Source organism: Cyprinus carpio, chromosome A9, assembly GCF_018340385.1.
Source record: "Cyprinus carpio isolate SPL01 chromosome A9, ASM1834038v1, whole genome shotgun sequence".
NCBI classification, from domain to species: domain Eukaryota; kingdom Metazoa; phylum Chordata; class Actinopteri; order Cypriniformes; family Cyprinidae; genus Cyprinus; species Cyprinus carpio.
In genome coordinates this window covers 20,173,765-20,193,706 of record NC_056580.1, presented here as the reverse complement: position 1 = coordinate 20,193,706, position 19,942 = coordinate 20,173,765, and the positions used below count along the sequence as shown (strand labels likewise).

Here is a 19,942-nt window from a genome sequence, read left to right as displayed (position 1 = left end):
CTGTGCAATGATACTGTGTACCGTATACAGACCTTGGCTTTTGTCTTTTCTTTGGCAGCTTTTGGCAGCATTTAATCTGTAAAACTGACATATTGGTCAACTTCTATTCAAGGTTTTGCCATTTGGCATTTTTGGCATTTTGGTCATTGCCGGAGGTATTTTTTTTTTCTGGTCTCCTCACTTCCACTGACATATGGTCTATTGCCATTGCATTACGCTAATCTTTTATGCATCTGGAATACTGGATCTATTTGATCCATGACTTCCTATTTCTCTTGCGCCCGCTTGCTTTATTAAACCACCACACCTGTTCCAGAGAGGTTTGGAGTGCGATTCGATTTCCCATGGGCCGTTTTAAAAATAGCTTTTCTTTCAGAATGCTGTGCCTGATGGTGTGAGGAGCTAAAAAAGCTGTCAGTGACTCATTCCTGCTTTGTTTCAGTGCATGCCATCCCATGCTTCTGGGCTGATTGATGGGTTGATACAAGTGTCAGAAGTGAGATCTGCCTGTCTGCTTCATGATTCAGTGCAGCACAGGCCCTCCACTCAGCCTCGTCCCCTGAGACACTGTGGACTGAGATATGGTAAATAAAAGAGGAGGTGTTGTACCACAGATAACATAGGTTTTACTGCTAATATCTGTCTCAGAGAGGGTGGCTGGAATGGTTAATAAAACAGAGAAATTAAACTATCACAGTACTTTTGGTGGGCCTGATGCTGTCTCTCTTACAGTTTTGATACTCGTTTGTTATTCGTGATCTAAATAACATTTTCTTCTGTGTGCACTGTGCAGTAGCTCCAGTCATATTCATTAAAGACAATATGAACAATTGATGCAGGATGTGGGAGGGTGGCTATATCACATATATATATATGTTTATTTCGATTTTTTTATTTTTTTTTTTTTTTTTTTTTTTTTTTTTTTTTTTTTACTGTGTCATTGTTACAAAGTAATTACCCAAATAAGTACTAAGTAATATTCTGAGTAACATTAATTAACTACATGTACCTACTATAGGGTTAAGTTTAGGGTTTGGTTTAGGGTTTGTTACTTAATTATGCTTAATTATATATAATTTACTGTTATTACTATAATAAGTACATGACATAGCTATGCCACCTTAAAATAAAGTTACTACTACTACTACTACTACTACTACTACTATTGAATAGTTTTTTGTTTATAGTTGAATGTGACATGCCTTTATCTTTTGATTTATGTACATTTATTAATTTGTTTTAATTAATTGTTTTGAATATTAAGTCACATACATAACAACTAAAAGCAATTCAAAAAATTAATATACAAATATCAGTAATAATATTTGTCGTCATTGGTATTAATTTATTTATTTTTGGATACTTGTTTTTTGTATGTGACATCAGAATTTATTGATCACAAGAATCTCTATTTTTCATTGCCTTTAAAACACATAGAATATGAGTTAATGATTTAATTATTCTGGTGGGCAAATTACATCATCCATTACAGTGAAACGTGAAAATAAATATACCCTGAACATCTGAAAAATACTAATTTTTGAAATATTAAGCATACGTTGCCTAAATAAAAGTACTCTCTTTGAAATATCAGTAACAATATAAAAGTTGCTTTTGTATCATAATTGGCAAAGATTTCCCAGCAAAAAGACATGGACATGGTGATGGACAGGGCATGGATAATCCACCAGGGGGGCAGAAGACATGTAATAAGTGTTTCTGGAAAAATGACTGATGATGATGATTGATGATATTAATGATGTAGTGGCCTTATATTACATTATAGATTCAACTGTAGGACGTCTGTCACTTGATTATGTACTGTACTTGTTAAGACGATACCCTTAATACTTGTAGTTTTGTTGCTGTATACCTCACTTTAATTTAGTGCCTGCATACTGGATCTCTGAATCCTCATGACAAAAAAATTATGTAGAACGCTCATTTTTTTCTCACCCCGTGTGGAGGGAAGATGGATGAATGTGGCCTCGTGCATCACACGCTGCTGTGCATCAGCGTTCCGGAGCACTGTCAGAGACCCGCAACCCTCTCTCCTTCAATCTCCTCTCTCTCTATTAGCCTGATGGATTGACCATTTGTCCTGAACACTGGCCCAAATCCGCACACGCAACTTGCAAGCCAAGCATCCATTTACAGCTTCAAAGTCTATTTAAGATGGTGAGACTCTTCAGTTATTCAGCACCACACTGGGTTACATGTGAGGTTAAATAGACATTCTGTTACACTGATGGCTTAACGTCACGTGTCCTACATGGAGGAGAGGAACAGTATGGCGTATTACTTTGTCAAGTAGTTCTTTAGCATGATAAGTGACACTTAGGCAGGTGTGACAATAATATCATCTAGCTAGTCTTCAACAGAGTGTCGTTTAAGAAACCATTTTATTGCCATGGAGGTGACGGGTGTATTGATGCAATAACATAAGAACATTTGTCTTCCCCATTGCTCCATTTTCCCATGCTCTATTATTGTACTTTTGACCTCATAGTGTGTATTCCTATGTGGTTTAACCATGTCCTGATTCACAATTTACATGTTAAACACAAATTTTAGGTGTCTTACCTCTTTTCCAACAGTGTATAAAGCAGAGACCGTATATAACCTGATGGACATTCGCATTCATTTTTATCATAGTTTTCTTATCTAATTTTTCATGCTTTGTTGTATGTGTGCGCTTTGATAGTTCCTTTATTTCTGCTCTTCAGTGTTACTATCTTTATATTGTTTGCTTCTATTCTCTTATATGTGATCTCATTTCTTATGGCTTATATTTTCTCTTTCAACTTGTTCTAGAAGAATATTAAATGCAGTATAGTAAAACAAAGTCATGTTGTAAATCAAATCTAAGCTTCACTGATGCTTTGTTTATTTTGATGTTCAGCATATTGTATTTTAATTTTAATCCGATTCTTTTCTTTGCTTTTGATTATTTCATGTTTGATCCTGCTATAATTCCACTGGGATTGTTATGGGCCCACAGGCATTGTTAAACGCTATTTTTGAATGGCTTTCACTAATTAACTTAAAAATTTTATCCTTCCTTTTTGGAACTAATTTTGTAGAGATTAGAGTATTTTGTGGACATGTTGTGTGACATAGTATTTATTGATAAATATGTAGTGTACAAACGCTGAATTTGTGTGAATTCTATGCACAAAATCAGTTTTAGGTTTAGAATTTTACAATTTTGCTGACAAAGTGCTAATGGCTTTTGTCTTTTTGTGAGAAATATTTAAAAAAGTAACTGCTTTGTCATGAAATGCTGCATTTTGTGTGACAATTTATTCAGTCCACTGATTTTAAATTTTACACTGATTACACTCAGTCACAAACTAAACTAATATCTACCTTTGTTACTAATATACATCTAATATGCATTTAATGTAAATTGAAATAGATTACAACTCTTAAATTTTGGCTTATCATGTAATTAAGTAAAACTGTGTAATATTTGGTGAGTCATTATTAATTAATTATTAATTATTAGTAATTTCATCATTATTAAATGTTGTCCCTGAAATACTTTAATTTGGTTCCACTATTTGATTTTATACTGATAACTGCTTGTTTTCTCAACCATTTCAGCATATCATGCAAATTTAACTCCACTTAATTGTTTCTTGTATTAAAAATGATGTAATTGAATATTCATATGCTTCTCAGATTTGTTGGATCACAACAAAAGCGGCAGCTGTTGAGTGTAGTCTCTTGACAACCTCGCTACTTCATTACGATTTTCTGGGACACCAAATCCCTGCATTTCTCACAAAGATGCAGTCTTACACACATCCTGTTTGATCATGCGGTTTGATTGGCGGCACACTGTGCTTTGTTTGTTTGGTCTTTCCTATTTTCTGCCTAGTTAACTCACAGCTCGGAAAACAGTGCTGTAAAGATTTTCAGAATCAGGGCAGAGACAGTATTTTATGCACACAGCCACTCAGCTGACGGCGGTGATGAGTTGAGGATTATATTAAATCCTCAAGATTATGAGGAAAGAGTGTACAACATCTACGTCAATGGTCCTGTTTAAAAAAAAAGAGAGAGAGATAGAGAAAGAAATAACTAAGAAGGAATCTCCATCAACTAAAAATACCCCAATATCTCACCGCTCTATAATAAGCTGGGAACATATCACTGACTGGCGAGCGTTTCCATGGTCTCTGCTGCTGTTGCTGGGCAGGTGTTTTCAGATGGAGATACTGCGCTTTATGGAAAGTGATGCAGCCCCCGCAACACAGAGTCAATAAAGAGTCGAAGATGGGTTTGTGTTTTCCATATGGCCCGGGTCACTTCGGTAGCGAGCTGCTCACAGAGGGTAATTATGCCTCTAAGATAAGAGCGTATATTCTATTTCATATCACACTCAGATGTTGATACAGCTCTCCTGAGATGAGCTCTGGGATGTCCTCTAAAATTCATAAGGAGGTCCTTTAAGAAAAGTATATTTCTCTGTCTTTCTGTCTATCCGTCCATCCATCCATACAACTATCTATTGTTCTGTTTATCTGTCAATTGATCTATCAATCAATCATCCATCCATCATTCTATCCATCATCTGTTGTTCTATCTTTCCATCCATCCATCTCTATTATTTATTAATCAAGCTATCTATTAGTCATTCTATCTATCCATCTGTCATTCTCTCCATCTATTGTTATATCTATCCATCTCTCTATGATGATTAATTCATAATGAGTAAATTCTCTTAGTAAGACTCTTTGTGTCACATTTACTGAAAATCACATTATCCTACTGGAAAAAATGGGAATAACCCATGACATATTTTGTGCCAGTGTTGTTGCATTCAAATTATTGTAGGGTTGAAGATCAAGTCAAAATATCTGATATCAGCCTTAGCTAGCAAATATAATAGCACCGCACCATTACTCACAGTTTTTCTTGTGTTTTGGGTCGAGAATAATATTTAAGGTATTTTGTGTGCTAGATAACTTATTAAATGTATGGGGATTAATGTGAATGTGCAGTTTGGTTGATGTTGCTATGAAAAATTAACATAAAATAAATTTTATGTTTTATTTGATAATTATTATTTTGCTTTACACACTAATAGTTTAGCGATTCATCTGTGTTTATTGATCCATTTTTCTCTCTCTGTGTGTCTGTCTGGAGAGTCATTCTGACTAATATTTTCTCCAAATTATCATCTGTTTTGAGACTAGTCACATTATGTTGCCTAATCTTGCTGCAGATACAAGAAAAGCAAACAGTAAATTCTTCTCTCACCATTTGAACTCTTTTCCAATAAGTGGCCCTGCATGTGAATGCTGTAATGAGATCTTAACACCCCCCTGCTGCTTCAGACTAATACGAGAGTTTTTTCTGTTATATGGGCCTGAAAAGCGCTGTGTGCTGCGTAATGGAAATTCTGCAAGTACTGGTTAGAAAATCAAATATAACATAGTTTTTTTGTTTCCTTTTCATTACTACTTAAGGTCTTACTAACTGTGAGTCACTATCTGCACTCCAGTTGGCAATTGCTACATAGTTGTGCTTCTTTGTTGCATAAAGTGCAGCTCTGCTCAACCTTTTCTGTCCAGTTGCTTTTTCGTTGTGTATAGCTTTCTCTCTGAATGCCTCTTTAAAAGTGAAGTATCTTATTTCTGCACTACCATAGAATACTCCTTCCATATATCACTCTTTGGATGAACAGATTGCCCTGCCTCAAATTCACACCATTGGCTGAGCCAATGCTGCAGATTAGAATGAATAAATATTTAGTCACTAATAGAATGAGTAATAACCTAATTTAAATAAAATTTTAATGTTAAATTTTATATATATATATAATCTTTTCTTTTTCTTTTTTTTTTTTCTTTTTTCTTTTTTCTTTTTTTCCCATAAAAAGTCTCCTAAATTCACCAAGGCTGCATTTTTTTAAACTTGAAAATAAAGTAAAAACAGTAATATTGTGAAATGTTATTACAATGTAAATTAACTTTTCTTTTTTAATTAGTATTTTAAAATGTATTCCTGTGATGGCAAAACTGAATTTTCAGCAGCTGTTACTTCAGTCTTCAGGGTCACATGATCCTTCAGAAGTCAATCTAATATGCTGATTGGTTTGAAAAAATCATGTCTGAAAACAGTTGTTCTGCTTGTTGAAACCATGATACTTTTTTTCTCCAGGATTCTTTGATGAATATAAAGTTCAAAAGAACAGCTTTTAGTGCATCCTGGCTGAATAAAAGCATTAATTTCTTTCAGAATTCTTAAAAAAAAATCACCCTAAACTTTTGAACCGTATTGTATTTATTATTTATCATTTATTACAGAACAGAAGCCGTAGAGTATGACATCATATTCTGTTGGTCAAGTATTTAGTCTCTGAAATGATTTTGCATGCTTAAAGCATTTGGTAAGTGGAAAAATCAGCTGTGAGCTTTCAAATTTCATTAAAGTCTTAATTGACGAAGGAATAAACACAATAATCAGGTTTTCCGTACTTAAACTGTGTCAGTCCTCTCCATGATGATGATCTCATCTTTTGATGACCCTTCCTTAGCCTTTCCCAGGGTTTTGAGTTATACACCCCTCTGATTGGCTGACCGCTCATACAGAAATCAAACTGGCAATCAATGTAGACAAAAACAAACATTTCATGTAACCTGAGCCTGCACCACAGGGCCAGTCTGCGTTCCATCCAATCAGTGTCCAGGATGATTGGCATGCCGCTCAATCCCAGAGAGGTTTCCTTTATCCCCTACAAGTCCCCGCTCCTCAAATCACACGGCGACTGCACAGGATCTGGTGACTTTGCCATATATCACAGCCTGTGTAAGGGCACGCTCAATCAGCGTCATTATCCTCCCCTGCTCGGAGTAAGGCGGCCATTTTAACTGCACTGATTATGCTAATCTTGTGACAGGGGACCACCCTCGGTTGATGTAGTGGCTTATTAATATTTACTGGCAGCGTCCCAGCACGGGGGAGTATGTGACATAGCACTGGATCTGCCACACTGTGTTTACATCCCTTCCTTTCTGACATTCTGCAAACTGTTCAATTACTGTAACAAAGAGGAAAACACTCATGCATTTGGATATTTATCATTTAGCCACTAGGCAGATCACAAGAGGACAACTTGAGGGGTCTTTTGCTATACAGACATGGAAGCGAGTTGAAGGGGATAAAGGAATGTATCGGCGTGACAGGTTTCATTTTTGAGGAGGGCTGAAGCGATAGACCGCCGGTGGGGTGTGAGAAAGAAGATTGAAGAGTGACGAGAGAAATGTATTTATTTGTGTCAGTGCTACACAAGCGTGGTGAGCATTCCTCACTGTTTGTTTGGGGCTGACAAATTGCACAGTCCTCCTGGCACAGACGGATTGACAGTATTGAAGACTGTGTGAGACATCAACAGTGTGTCTACAGAGGAGCTTAAGTAAATCTGTCTTCAACTCTAGAATAAGGAAACAGGGCACAGAATTATGTTAAAGGAACAGTACACCCAAAAATGAAAACACTGTCATCATTTACTTACCTTTATATTCTTTCCAAACCCATGCAGTGTTATTTTAGTATCATTTATATACTATTTGTGTAGTATTAATTAATATTTTGGTAACACTTTACAATGAGGTCCCATTAGTTAATGTTAGTTAATGCATTAACCAAAATCAACTAACATAGAGCAATATATTAGTTACAGTATTTAGTAATTGGTTAATAAATTAATAAAACTAGAACTGTCAGTTCATGTCAGCTCAGGACCATTAAATAATGTTATTAGATGCAACTTTGTATTCTAATAATGTATTAGAAAATGTTGAAATTGACATTAAGATTAATAAATGCAGAATTATTCTCCATTGTTAGTTCAATGTTAACAAATGGAACCTTATTGTAAAGTGTTACCAAATATTTAGAATTTGCTTTTATTTTTATATTTTCAGTTTTTTTTTTTTTTTTAGTTTGTTTTATTATTTTAGTCATTTTTATTTGTTAGTCATATGCTGTTATATTGTATATATAATATATATATATATATGTTATATATATATATATATATATATATATATATATATATATATATATATAGAATTTAACTTTATTTTTATTTAGTTTTAGTAATTTTCTTTTAGTTAGTTGCCAAGGCAACATTGATTGCCAAGGCCAAATTAGATTTCTTAGAAAATAGCAGTTTGGACATTTTTGTTAAATATATCCTTTTATGTTAAAAAAGAAGAAAGTCATATGAGTTTGGAATGTTGTGGTGAGGGTTTCAAACACGTAATATATAGACTTACCAGCACAACACTTGTTGCACATATTTTTTTCCACCTTATGTTCAAGTCTTGCATGATTATTTTCCATTCTCTCTTTGATTTTGCTACTGCACCTTTAAGAATTCTGTGAATTACTGACTAAATTGAGCCAAAATGACCTCTTACGACTGACTAACTTCTCCACAAGTGAAATAACTTACAGTTCTTCCCTACATGTTGAAATATAGTTCACCATTCAATCTTTTAAGAAAAAAAACAGCCTTTTTGCAAAGCCAGCATCACATTGTGACAAGTTCACAAAATAGTTCACGCTGAAATGTGCCACACAAACTGTAAGGTCGGGCTCCAGTTAACAGGGACCTTGGTAAAAGACTTCAGTCCAGTCAGAAGGTATCCTTTGAGAATGGCTATGAATGGTCTCTTTAAATCATTCTGAGTTTTTTTCTTTTTTTCTTTTTTTCTCTGCTCATGGTTGCACTCCTGTCAGATTAATATCACACAAAGAAGAAAAGCAACTCTCATCACACATAAAGAAATGATGTCTGCATTTAATTAACACAGCAGGACCTAGACAGTCGAGAGAAAGAAAGAAAACAATTAACATTTCCAACATGTCCCTCTCTGTATTTTACATGTAATCTAACCTTAATGGTAGGTCATCTGGTCTGAATAAGCACCACAATCTGTTTTGTGGGTGGTTAGTATCTTATTTGTGGGTTGAAGTCATTCTGCATAAGAGAAGGATTTTACATGCATCCAGAACTTGATTGGCTTCAGTTTGAGCTTCTGTCCTGCATTCAAGCATACAGCCACTGAGTTAAATCAGGTAAGACTTGTCCCTCTCCGAATGCCAATCGCACTTGCCACTTTGTCAGCCTGAAGAGTTGAATTCAACTCATTCACATCTTCCTTATTTAAGCAGGTCACCCAGTGTCAAGTCAATTCTGCCATGATAATAAATTCTCACGGACTAGACGGAGAATCTGATTCAATTTCTGCATAATGAAATCTTAACTTACAAACCCCAGCAGATTCGTCGAAGAGAAGTTGTTCATGCTCAATTCTCCTTTGCCTCTATTTATCAGTTTCACAAGAGCTTGACCCTTTCCTTTGCCGCTCAAATCTATTTTGGCGACTTTCAGAGCTGGTTTTAAACGTAATTAGATAGCACTTTGGGGAAATCGCTCGTCCCTAGACAATTATTTGGGTTCGGTTTGCTCCAAAGGATTAGATTTGAACGGATCCCAAAGGTTCTAACCACATCTGTTAAACCACTAACTTTGCTCGGGTCCATGTGTAACTCATAGTGTCTTGGTTATCAGTTTCTTACACCTTGGTCATTTCTATTTCCTCTGAGAGAGATGTAAGCAGGCAGAGGTGACAGAGAGAGATCTCTCAGTAGTCATTTACTTTGACATTTCGGTTGCAAGGGAATGCACAGAAAGAGAAAGGGGAGAGAGGGAGCAATGTAGCCATCCTCTCTCTAGCACCTAATTTAGTACTGTGGTAGAATTCGGTCTTATCTCAGGGGAGGAAGAGCTGTGCAAATGCCCAATACCATCCAGTAGTTCCTTCAGACGAGGTGGACAGGTCCAGACTGTGGAAGGAGAGGTTAAGGAGGAACTACTTAAACAGGGAGGCCTGCAGTGAAGAAAGACAGTTTTTCGAACCACATCTATCTACACTGTGTGAAAATAAAAGTGCACAACTGAGTCAATGTTGCTGTTAGTTTACAAGTAAATGTATGCATGTCTCTTCATTTACAGCTGTTCAGAATTAGCCTTGTTTTTTCCATTTATTTTCAATGTATTTTTTTTAAGGTCCCCTCCCTCTTCAACATCATAGCTCATGTTAATCACTAAGAAGGGTGTGGGTCTACCTTGTGGTACATTAGCCCATCAGGTCAGGTTCAGACAGTCTTTTTTGTGATCCAGTTTGACCGATTCATTAAGAGAAACCCATTCTAAAGATTATCTCAGTAGCAGTGACGAAGAATAGCACTCCATAGTGGACTGTTAAATGACTGATGTGTAGTTGCTCAGCCCGGGGGCTTTGCACTCCTGCCTGCTTAATTAGTACTAACTCACTTTTTCTACACAGGCATTTTGTTCAGAATGACAAACACCACAAATTACAGTAAAGCAGAGAGTTATGTCTGCACCTCAGGTGACCACTGATTTCAGACTGTTTTTATTGGGCTTGGGTCCCGGGTGAGCAAATATTATTAGGTGGACCCATGCACTTTCCGGCTTTTAGTTATCATTAGAAGTTTGTTTGTGCTCTTGCGTCTCAGTAATTTTTTATTAGTATTTTTTGGCAGGTATTGATATTTTGGGGCATTACTTATTTTGGCACAGGCTGCACATTTGTGGCTGGCTCTCTCCATTTGCACGTCTAATTGCTTTGGCACCTCATCTCTACAGCTCCCACACTCTTCCGTTTTCCATTTCACAGAGCTGCGCTCTTCCATCACAACATGCTTGTTGTGTTCCACAGCTTGAAATAGATGTGCTTAATGCCAAAAAGTATGGATCTTCCCTATCGGTGGTCTGGTTAGTCAATAGTGTATTTTTTGTTTCTCTTTTCATTATCTCAGCTCGTAAATTGGTGAAAAAACTGTGTTCTCTATTTTTGCTCCAATGACTGTTGATTCGTATCAGTTTAATTAGATTATTTGGCTGACAGACAGTTAGGTTTAATCAGAGAACCGACTCTCATGTGAGTGTGAAGTAATTAATTGCTTTAATTACATTTAGTTCAAGTTCTGGCTGCGAGGGAAGTTGTCTAAAGCCCGATTCGGACAGTAATTGTTTCTCATATGGACGTCTGTAAAAATTAATTTACATATCACCTCAGTGATAAAACTCATGGATTCGTATGGCGATTTATTCACAGTGGAGGAGCGAGTTCTGTGATCCTACGAACCCGGGAATGCGCTGCTCACGTGGCCAATCACATGATTGTCTGCTGTAAATAAAATAAATTTTATTTACAAATTTATTCTTATTATTGTGAAAAATGTATTCTTATTATTCCAAGCATATTTTATAATATATAAACTTTATAATATCCAATTTGTTATTATATTATTTAAATCTCCTGTTTAAAAATAGGAAAATAGACAATATAATAATACACATTTTAAAATACTTAAAACTTTCCAGCATTTCAGAAATAAATATGTATGCAAATTACACCGTTACCTTACGGTGTTCGGGAGTGCTCAAAAAGGATTTAAACACTGAATTTTGAATCGATTTCTTCTTGTTAACTCACAGATGTGGATTCAGACGGCAATTAAATTATCACACGACCAATTGTGAAAGTCTTTTATCCTCGATGAATAAAGGTATTAATTTAAAAAAATAAATTAATAAATATTCTTTAAAAAAAAAAAAAAAACAAGATTAAAATCCTGAACCCAAATAACTTTATTCCAAACTAACTTCAGTCAAAAATAACAGAAAACACAAATAATCTACCTTTGCCATTTATAGGCTGGTTTGTTTTTTTAGGGGCTCATTCGTATACTTGTCAATCTGTTAAACATGTGTTTGCTAAATTTACAAGATCAATGTTTATATTCATGAATTATGCATTTTCTTTGACACACTGTGATGCATTTTCTTTGACTGAAATTTCTGGAGGTGAATTTTGCTTTAGGAGAAATCAAACACATGGAAATGTGTTCCAGGAGTGCGAGTCTGCTTAAGCATAGTGCAGGCAGTTTGCCTAACATCCTCCCTCACCAATGTTTGATGAATGTGAGATACAGATGCTTTGATTACAGGTGGTAAAGTACTCGGCTCAAAGCGTACAGTGTAATAGCATCTTCAGATCATTTCTACACAATGTTGAGTGTCATTTCAATCATTAGCTCATGACATCAAACATGTAATATTGTTTGAACAGTACGATAAGTGGAAGACAAAAAAAAAAAAACGTAATGAGAAGACTTGTTTTTTTTTTCTTTTTCAAAGTAGTCATGGGGAGTAATTATATTCTGGTTTCTATGGGCAGCAGCTCACATACCCTCAGACTTGTCTCCATCCAGATGACTAGCTCAAGCCCCACTGTGCTGTAATTAATCATTACGCCAGATGCCAGTGCTTCCCCCGTGAGCTCCATCAGTGTGTGTTTCTTTGTGCGTTCGCAAGTGTGTATGTGTGCCCAGTTTGCTCTTGACTTTTGCATGCCGATGTGTGAAAAACATAAAACAGAACTCAAGTTGGTCATTCTCAAGGAGTTTGTCTGCTTTCTCGCACATTCATGCTCCAGCTACTGCATGCATTCGTTTTCTCATTCTTATGCAGTCCGCTGCCCTCACCTCTATCTGAGCCACAAATTCACAGACCACTTTTAACGAGGAAACCCGGACATCCCACTGTCCTGTCCATATGATTGGCTCTGTGGGTAGAAGAACATGGTGATTTTATCTGGTGCTGAGCAGTTTTAAAGAACCAAATCACCACATTAACTCAAACTAAATCAAACACAAACACAATATAACTTGCTCAAGCTGCTTAAGGTACAAAACTATAAAAGTGGACGAGTACCACCCCTGCTCACTAGGGAAGCCAATTGTGGAATGCCTTATTTGGAAAGACATGAATAATAAGTCCAATGCAATGGTCAGTCTCTGAATCCAGTATCAATGACAAGTTCATTTATAAATCATATTATAATTGAATTATTATTATTATTATTTTATTTATTAATTATTACTCATGAATCTTATAATTAATATTTAATGTTTGTGAGTGTGAAATTAAATTAAGTTAAATTAAGTTAATAAAGATGGAAGCATGACTTACAATAATTAAAAAAAGATTGTTGTTGTTTCTGATCATATTTGATCATTTATTATGATAAATAATTAATAATACTTTTTTTTTTTTGCCTTTTCTAATTTGTATGTGTGTGTTGTCCTGGTATTCCCTACATTATAAGGACCAAATGTTCCCACAAGTATGGTATAGTAATCTATAAATACCAGTCATGTTTGTCCTTGTAGGGACAGTTTTGTGTGAGGGGTAGTGTTAGGGTAAGGGGATAAAAAATACAGTTTGTACAGTATATATTTAAATGTCATTAATTTAATTAATTATTTTCTGAATTATCCAAGCCATATATGCTATATAGACACTAAAATTAAATAGAGGTACTTCATTTAGTTTTGAACCACTTCTGGTTCTATGAGAATTCACAGATAATTTTATTGCAACAGATACAGATTAATATACAGCTATTGGCATTTATGCACACCACTAGTGGTCACCATTCACTTTCACTGTGAGGAAAAAAAAAAGGAGCTTACACATTCTGCTAGAGTTCATTTTCCACACAGGTCTTTAAATTAGGCAAATGCATGCTAAAACAACTTGGACTATGCATACAAATAAATGATGCAACCAGTGGGGGCAGTTCATTCTTAGTGGATTCCTCCCTGAAATTGAAATGCAATGCAAGAACAGTATATATATATAAAAAGAAAGACAGATCAAAGCTTTGTCTGTCTTGTGTCCTTTTCTTTTCCTCACTTTTTTGTACCTGGCTAGCCTGATTGAAGTGATTGGGAGGGGGCTTATAGAAGTTTCCCTCTACCCTCTCATCTCTCCCGCTTGCAAAGACAGGTTTTTTTTTTTTTTTTTTTTTTTTTTTTTTTTTTTTTTGCCACCTGTGGTTTGGTGTGATTTCTGTTGGAGGAACACGTAAAGCACTCTTGTTGTACCTGCGGTTCGTGTGCTGAATTTCTGATTGCTACTGTACCTCTCTCTCATCTTTCTCTGTCTCTTTTTCTTTGTTTTCCAGGTGTCCTCCAGGTGTCAATCTCGCTAAAAAAGGTGGAGTTGAGTGTTGGAGAGTCCAAGTTTTTCACATGCACAGGTCAGTTTTCCTACAGCACCACCTCATCACGTCTCTGGCGCTGATGTATATGAGGTAGATGCATGAATGCACACAATTTACGTAGTGCTGACTTGAGTAGTTGTTTATTTAGGTTGAACAGCTTAAATAACCTCTCCCATTGTAAGCAGTGTTGAATACTAAGACTAAGGCTTTCTTCATGGCCAGGGCCAGTGTGTCATTGCATGTGTACAGTATGTTTGATTATTTATTTTAGACTGACAGCTGTTTTTATATTGGTTGTTTTACAAAAATAGATCGGGTGTTTTAAAACTTGACTCTAGGGACCTTCAGGGGGCTGTAATGGGTTGTTTTGAGGGAATTTTACCAAATGTATTTTTAAGAGTTGTTCAACATCACCATGCTAACATATGGTATTAATAATGTTGTGTTTATCACAGTTATTACATTTTATAATATTGTAGTCTTATTCTGCTTTGTACAGGCTGATCTGAAATTAAATAACTGTCAGAATAATCAAATTATATTGACAATTTGTAATGGTGAAAAAAAAAACATATATACTACAATTCAAAAGTTTGAGGTGAGTAAGATGTTTTTTTTTTGTTTTGTTTTTCTCGACATGTTGGTGTTATATCTTTCACCTGGATATTATAAGTTATAAGTTGAGTAAATACAGCTGGATAAAACAAAAATTGTGCCCATCTTCATTTCAGTTTGCAAAGCAACAAAATGTGATTTTCTTTGGGGGGGGGGGGTTTATACCCACTGTATAATGTTACAAAAGATTTCTGTTTCAAATCCCTAATTCATCTAAGAATCCTGAAAAAAAAGTATCTAAAAGTAGTATTTCACAATATATAATAATAAAAAATATATTTTTATAACAAAAAGCAGCACAACTGTTTTCAACATAGATAATAAGAAATGTTTGCGCCAAATCCACAATTTACAATGATTTCTAAATGATAATGTGACACTAAAAATTCAGCTTTACCATAAAATAAATAAAATAAGAACATTGTTATAAATTGTAATAGCATCTCACAATATAACTGTTTTTACTGTATTTTTATGAGCATTTTTTTATGACCCTTGTTGAGCATAAGAGACATTTAAAAAAAAAAAAATCCCCAAACTTTTGAAAGGTAGTGTACACGCACAATTAATATTTTTCTCACATAGTGAAAATATACTGTATATAGGATTGTCATGTTTGGGGGTCCTTGCCATTAAAAAGTTTGAAACCTTTTCCTTTAGATCACCAGCTTTGTGTAAGCATCTAAAAATCAGCACAATTCCCCTGCTCAAAGGTCCTTATCATTCTAAACCAGTCAAGTGTTGTCTGTAAACCGCAGGCAAGTTTGTGCTTGGACAGTGTACTGGAGGAAACGTGTATGGAGATCCATGTGCACAGGGGTAGATTATGTTGGGCAGGTTTTGTGGTGAAGCTAGGTGTTGTTTTTCTTTTCCACATGGCTGAGCAGCTGTAGTCAGGTTGCAGGGCTCTGCTGCTGAGCTCCAAGCACTTCCTGACAGCATGCTTTAAACAGGGTGATGCATGCTGACCCCTGCTGGATGGCCGCCAGATTGCAGGTGATTAGCTCACCTGGTATGTATCTGGTGATATGGAGGGTGCACACATGCTTTGCAGACCTTCAGGTCAACTAGCTGAGACAAACCAGCATGCTCACCTTCAAAAATAGCTTTGGGATGTGCAGGGGAGTGTGAGAGAAACTTTATTGGTTTGATGTATTTATAAAATTCTATTTTAGGCTTCAGTAGGACAGATTAATTTGGGTGCTACATGTTTTGGAAGTTATTTGCTCCAGAAGAGTGAATACAGTACATAATGGTAGATAACTGTAGAAGACTTGTCCTATACTTTAATCCAGTCTTTTATATATAATACCAGCCTGTTTTGTTCAGTGCATACTAAACTAGAAAACATAACCAGGTCACTGTATACAATCTGTATCTGATGTCTGAAATAGATCATTGGATCAGCCTAAAGTCTAAAATGTTTTTGCTTGTAAGTGGTGATTTAGAAGATTATTTTATCTACAGAGAAATGGCTTAATGCATTAGTCATATCACAAAGGCTTTTATTTAATTAAATATATAACCTGCCATTTCAGTTTAAAGTGCAGCACTGTGTTCATTTACACATGTGCCACTTGTGATAGTGTTTTTTTTTTTTTTTTACTGTACAATGGTATAATTTGTGAAACAGTCTTATTTACTTATTTTTGTAATAATCATAATTGCAATCATTTTATTTTAGTTATACTGAGTCAAAAACAGTGGAAATAAATCAGTTATTTTTTATTAATTATTATTATTATTATTATTACAATTTCATGCAGCCTTAAGAGTGACTGACAGTCTTTTTATTACTGGGACAAGTGGATCAAGTGTCTCGGTCAAGGGCATACTGTTGATAGCTCATGGATCCCCCTCCCTTTGCACAGCTTGAACCTACAGTCTTTTGGCTGTCAGCCCAGATCTTTAACCATTATGCCATACCATAACTCTTTCACTTCCCAAACTTAACTAAACTCCATTCACAAGTGAAGACAAATGATTGTGAAATAGGAGATCCAGTAAAATTTGTTTTTGTGACCAGTGAAGTGCACTAAGCTTTGTCCCTGAGCCCTTCAAACTCTAACATCTCATCCTAACCACTTCAGGGTCCAGCGTCTAAGATTATGCCATCCTGTCCTCTCCTTGAACCCTTCACATCCCTCGGATCAGCCTCTGCTCCTTCACTGATAACCCCCTGTCCGCTCTCAGTGTTTCTCCCTTAGCAGGGCTGCATCATGGGTCCAGTTGCATCCTCAGGCCTGCCTGTCTGCCTAGAGCCGCAGTCTCACGCTCCCCCGTAGTGCAGCCGAAGGCCCCCGTTGTGTGGTTGATTGATGCTTTGAGCAGAGAAGTGCTGCACCATGCTGATGCTTTTTATGACCTTCCAGCAGAGCAGGATTTACAGCACCAAACACCTTTTCTACCAAGTGTGGGTTCAGCCAGCTACTTTCTGCAAGGCAAAGCACATGACCGGTTTTGTTTATCGCAGTGTGTGTTTGGGAGTCAAAGAGAGAGTGTATGCCACTACCAGAGGCTTAAGAGATATCCTTAAAGGGGAAGTTCTGCACCACCAGCGGCACCAAATGGAATGGCAGTGAAACGTGTCCATAAAAGCATTTGTTTCCCTTTAGATTAGAACATACTTTCTTAAAAAAAAAAAAAAAAAAAATTGTGTTATAACAACTATATTCTCACTTGTCAAGTTGTTCTCTAAACTTTTTTTCTGTATTGTACTATGACCATATCTGTGTGTGTGTGTGTGTGTGTGTGTGTTTATAGTGATTGGGGAGCCTGTGAGTCTGGACTGGTATAACCCGCAGGGGGAGCGGATGGTCCCGTCTCAGCGGGTGGCCCTGCACAATGAAGGTGTTCGTTCCAGACTCACCCTCTACAATGCCAAAATAGAAGATGCTGGCATCTACCGGTGCCAGGCCAGCGACGCACAGGGACATACACAGGAGGCCACCGTGGTGCTGGAAATCTACCGTGAGTAACAAATAAATAACTAATAAATCAACTCATACCCACTTTTTATTGTCATCACAATTCTTATAACTTCTTTTTAAAAAGAAATAACTAGGATTCTGTAAAGTGCAAATTTAAGTGCAACTAATTGCATGAAATAAAATCAAGATCAAGAACTGTGTTGCATTATCTTAATTAACTTTGTTGAACAAGCAGGAGAAATAAATGTTTAAATATTTAAGAGTTGAGTGTCAGAAAATGACATGAGCCAGAACTGAGCTTCACTGAACTTCAGTGAACCAGAACACAGCAAATCTTTTCACATTAATGTTCCATTATTTACTATACAGTATATTGCTTGTGTTTAGAGACAGAACCAGTTAGAGAATTTTAAGAATTTAGATTTTAAATCACCAGTGATTCAACATTGTGGAACTCTTCAGCACGAAAAGCAAGCAGCTTTTCTCTCCCCTGCTCATGGCACTCAGCACACAGAATCCACCCAGGTGATACCAGGCTTCCTGGCATGCCTGTGGTCTCTGAGCAGTGGGGATGCTGTCCCTTTCAACATCATATCACTGTCAAAGCCTGGTGGTGGGAGACCAGTCAGAGATACCTAGATAATTATCTTTTTGCTCTATTCTACCATTAAACAGAGAAAATAACAAGTTGGCTTTTCATGTGGAGAATTAAAGTTCTGACAATAAGGTTTGCATTCCAATTCACCTGTTAGATGGTAAGTGTTTAAATATCCTAAAATGGGTTGTCATCTAAAGAACACTCCTCTAAAGTTTGTCTACAGTAACATACATTATTGCAATTTCAGCCATTGCTGAAGTCAATGCAAAGACACAAAAAAAAAAATAAAAAAAGAGATTATATTTGATGCTATCTTTTACCTCAAATGTTCATACATTTACATTGAGATTTATTCAGCATATTACAAGGAGGCATGCTGTTACATGTCCCGGCTATAAAAGCAATTCAAGACTACTGTGTATTGATGCAAATTACAATGGAACAACATCTTGGCACAGCTATTTGGGAATCCATTACATAGCTAAGGACATTATGTGTGTTAGCACAAAAAAACCCTCCACCATTGGAAATGCTGCCATTGAAATAGCTGTTTTGATTTTCCCTGTGAATAGAGGACATCCAAAAGCTTTCAAAGAGAGCCTCACAATGCAAAGGAAATGGACGTCTTCCATCTGAAGATGTTTGACAAATCTGTTGATGTAAAGCTAAATGTAATTCCCCCAAGAACGAGACAGCTGCCACCACACGACAGAGAGAGAACCATCATTATTGAGAGGGAAAACGTGACGGGCAGGGGAGAATAGTGTTGTGGTCAACTAAATGCTCCTTAGCATGGTGCTTTAAAGGAATAGTTTTGCTCTGTAGTGCTTGTGGTTTATGCAAATATAATGCTTCAGGAACAAAGATGATGCAAAAGTGCTATTAAAGTATCATAATTTATTACATAATTGTGGACTTTTTATTCCAAGACTTTTGAAGTCATACCATAGTTTACCATGTCTAGTACAAAAATATAAGCTTTCCTAAATCAGGATAAGTAAACTTGAGAAGCAAAATGACATAATGTATTAATATATATATATATATATATATATATATATATATATATATATATATATATATATATATATATATATATATAAACTGCAGAATATAATGCACAAATAATCTATGGGCATATATTTTTTTATGATGCTTTTTCTTTAAAGTTTTAAGGCTTCAGTTCCCATTGTACATTGTAGTCACATGGAAAAGAGCAAAAAAATGCACAGATTTTTTTCATTTTTTTTTTTTTTTTTTTTTTTTTTTTTTTTTTTTTTTTTTTTTTTTTTTTTTTTTTTTTTTTTTTTTCACTTTTTTCTTTTTTTTTTTTAAAGTACATGAAAGTGAGAAAATAATGACAGAATTGTAATCTTTGAGTGAACCAGTCCATTTGAAAGCACACCTTAATTGATTCCTTTATTAAACTCTTGGATTAATTGGGAAAAGGTGACTAAAAGTAATAAAGAATGAGAGTGAAAACGAGACATGCCAAGCCCAGACAAACTGAAGAAGAAAGGAAAAGGTGCAAGGGTGAGGAAATTTCTCTCTGGCTTCAAAGGCTTAAAGCACAGGGGTAAAACAAGGCTACATGAAATGTTCACCAGTCTCTCTTTCTTTTTTTATTTTAAATGTATGAGAATGATATTTTAATCCTCAGTGTGTTTAATTAGTAGATC

At 35.7% G+C, this 19,942-nt stretch overlaps 1 protein-coding gene across 4 annotated transcripts in view; it reads left to right on the top strand.

Moving 5' to 3' along the window:
* The window catches only part of LOC109093779 (neural cell adhesion molecule 2-like), a 184,499-nt gene that overhangs the window by 113,470 nt on the left and 51,087 nt on the right, over positions 1-19,942 (top strand). For all 4 annotated transcript variants that reach the window (XM_042764060.1, XM_042764059.1, XM_042764058.1 and 1 more), the window contains exons 2-3: positions 14,082-14,156; positions 17,499-17,705. In XM_042764060.1, the coding sequence (XP_042619994.1) occupies positions 14,082-14,156; positions 17,499-17,705 (282 nt within the window). The remainder of the gene's footprint in view (positions 1-14,081; positions 14,157-17,498; positions 17,706-19,942) is intronic.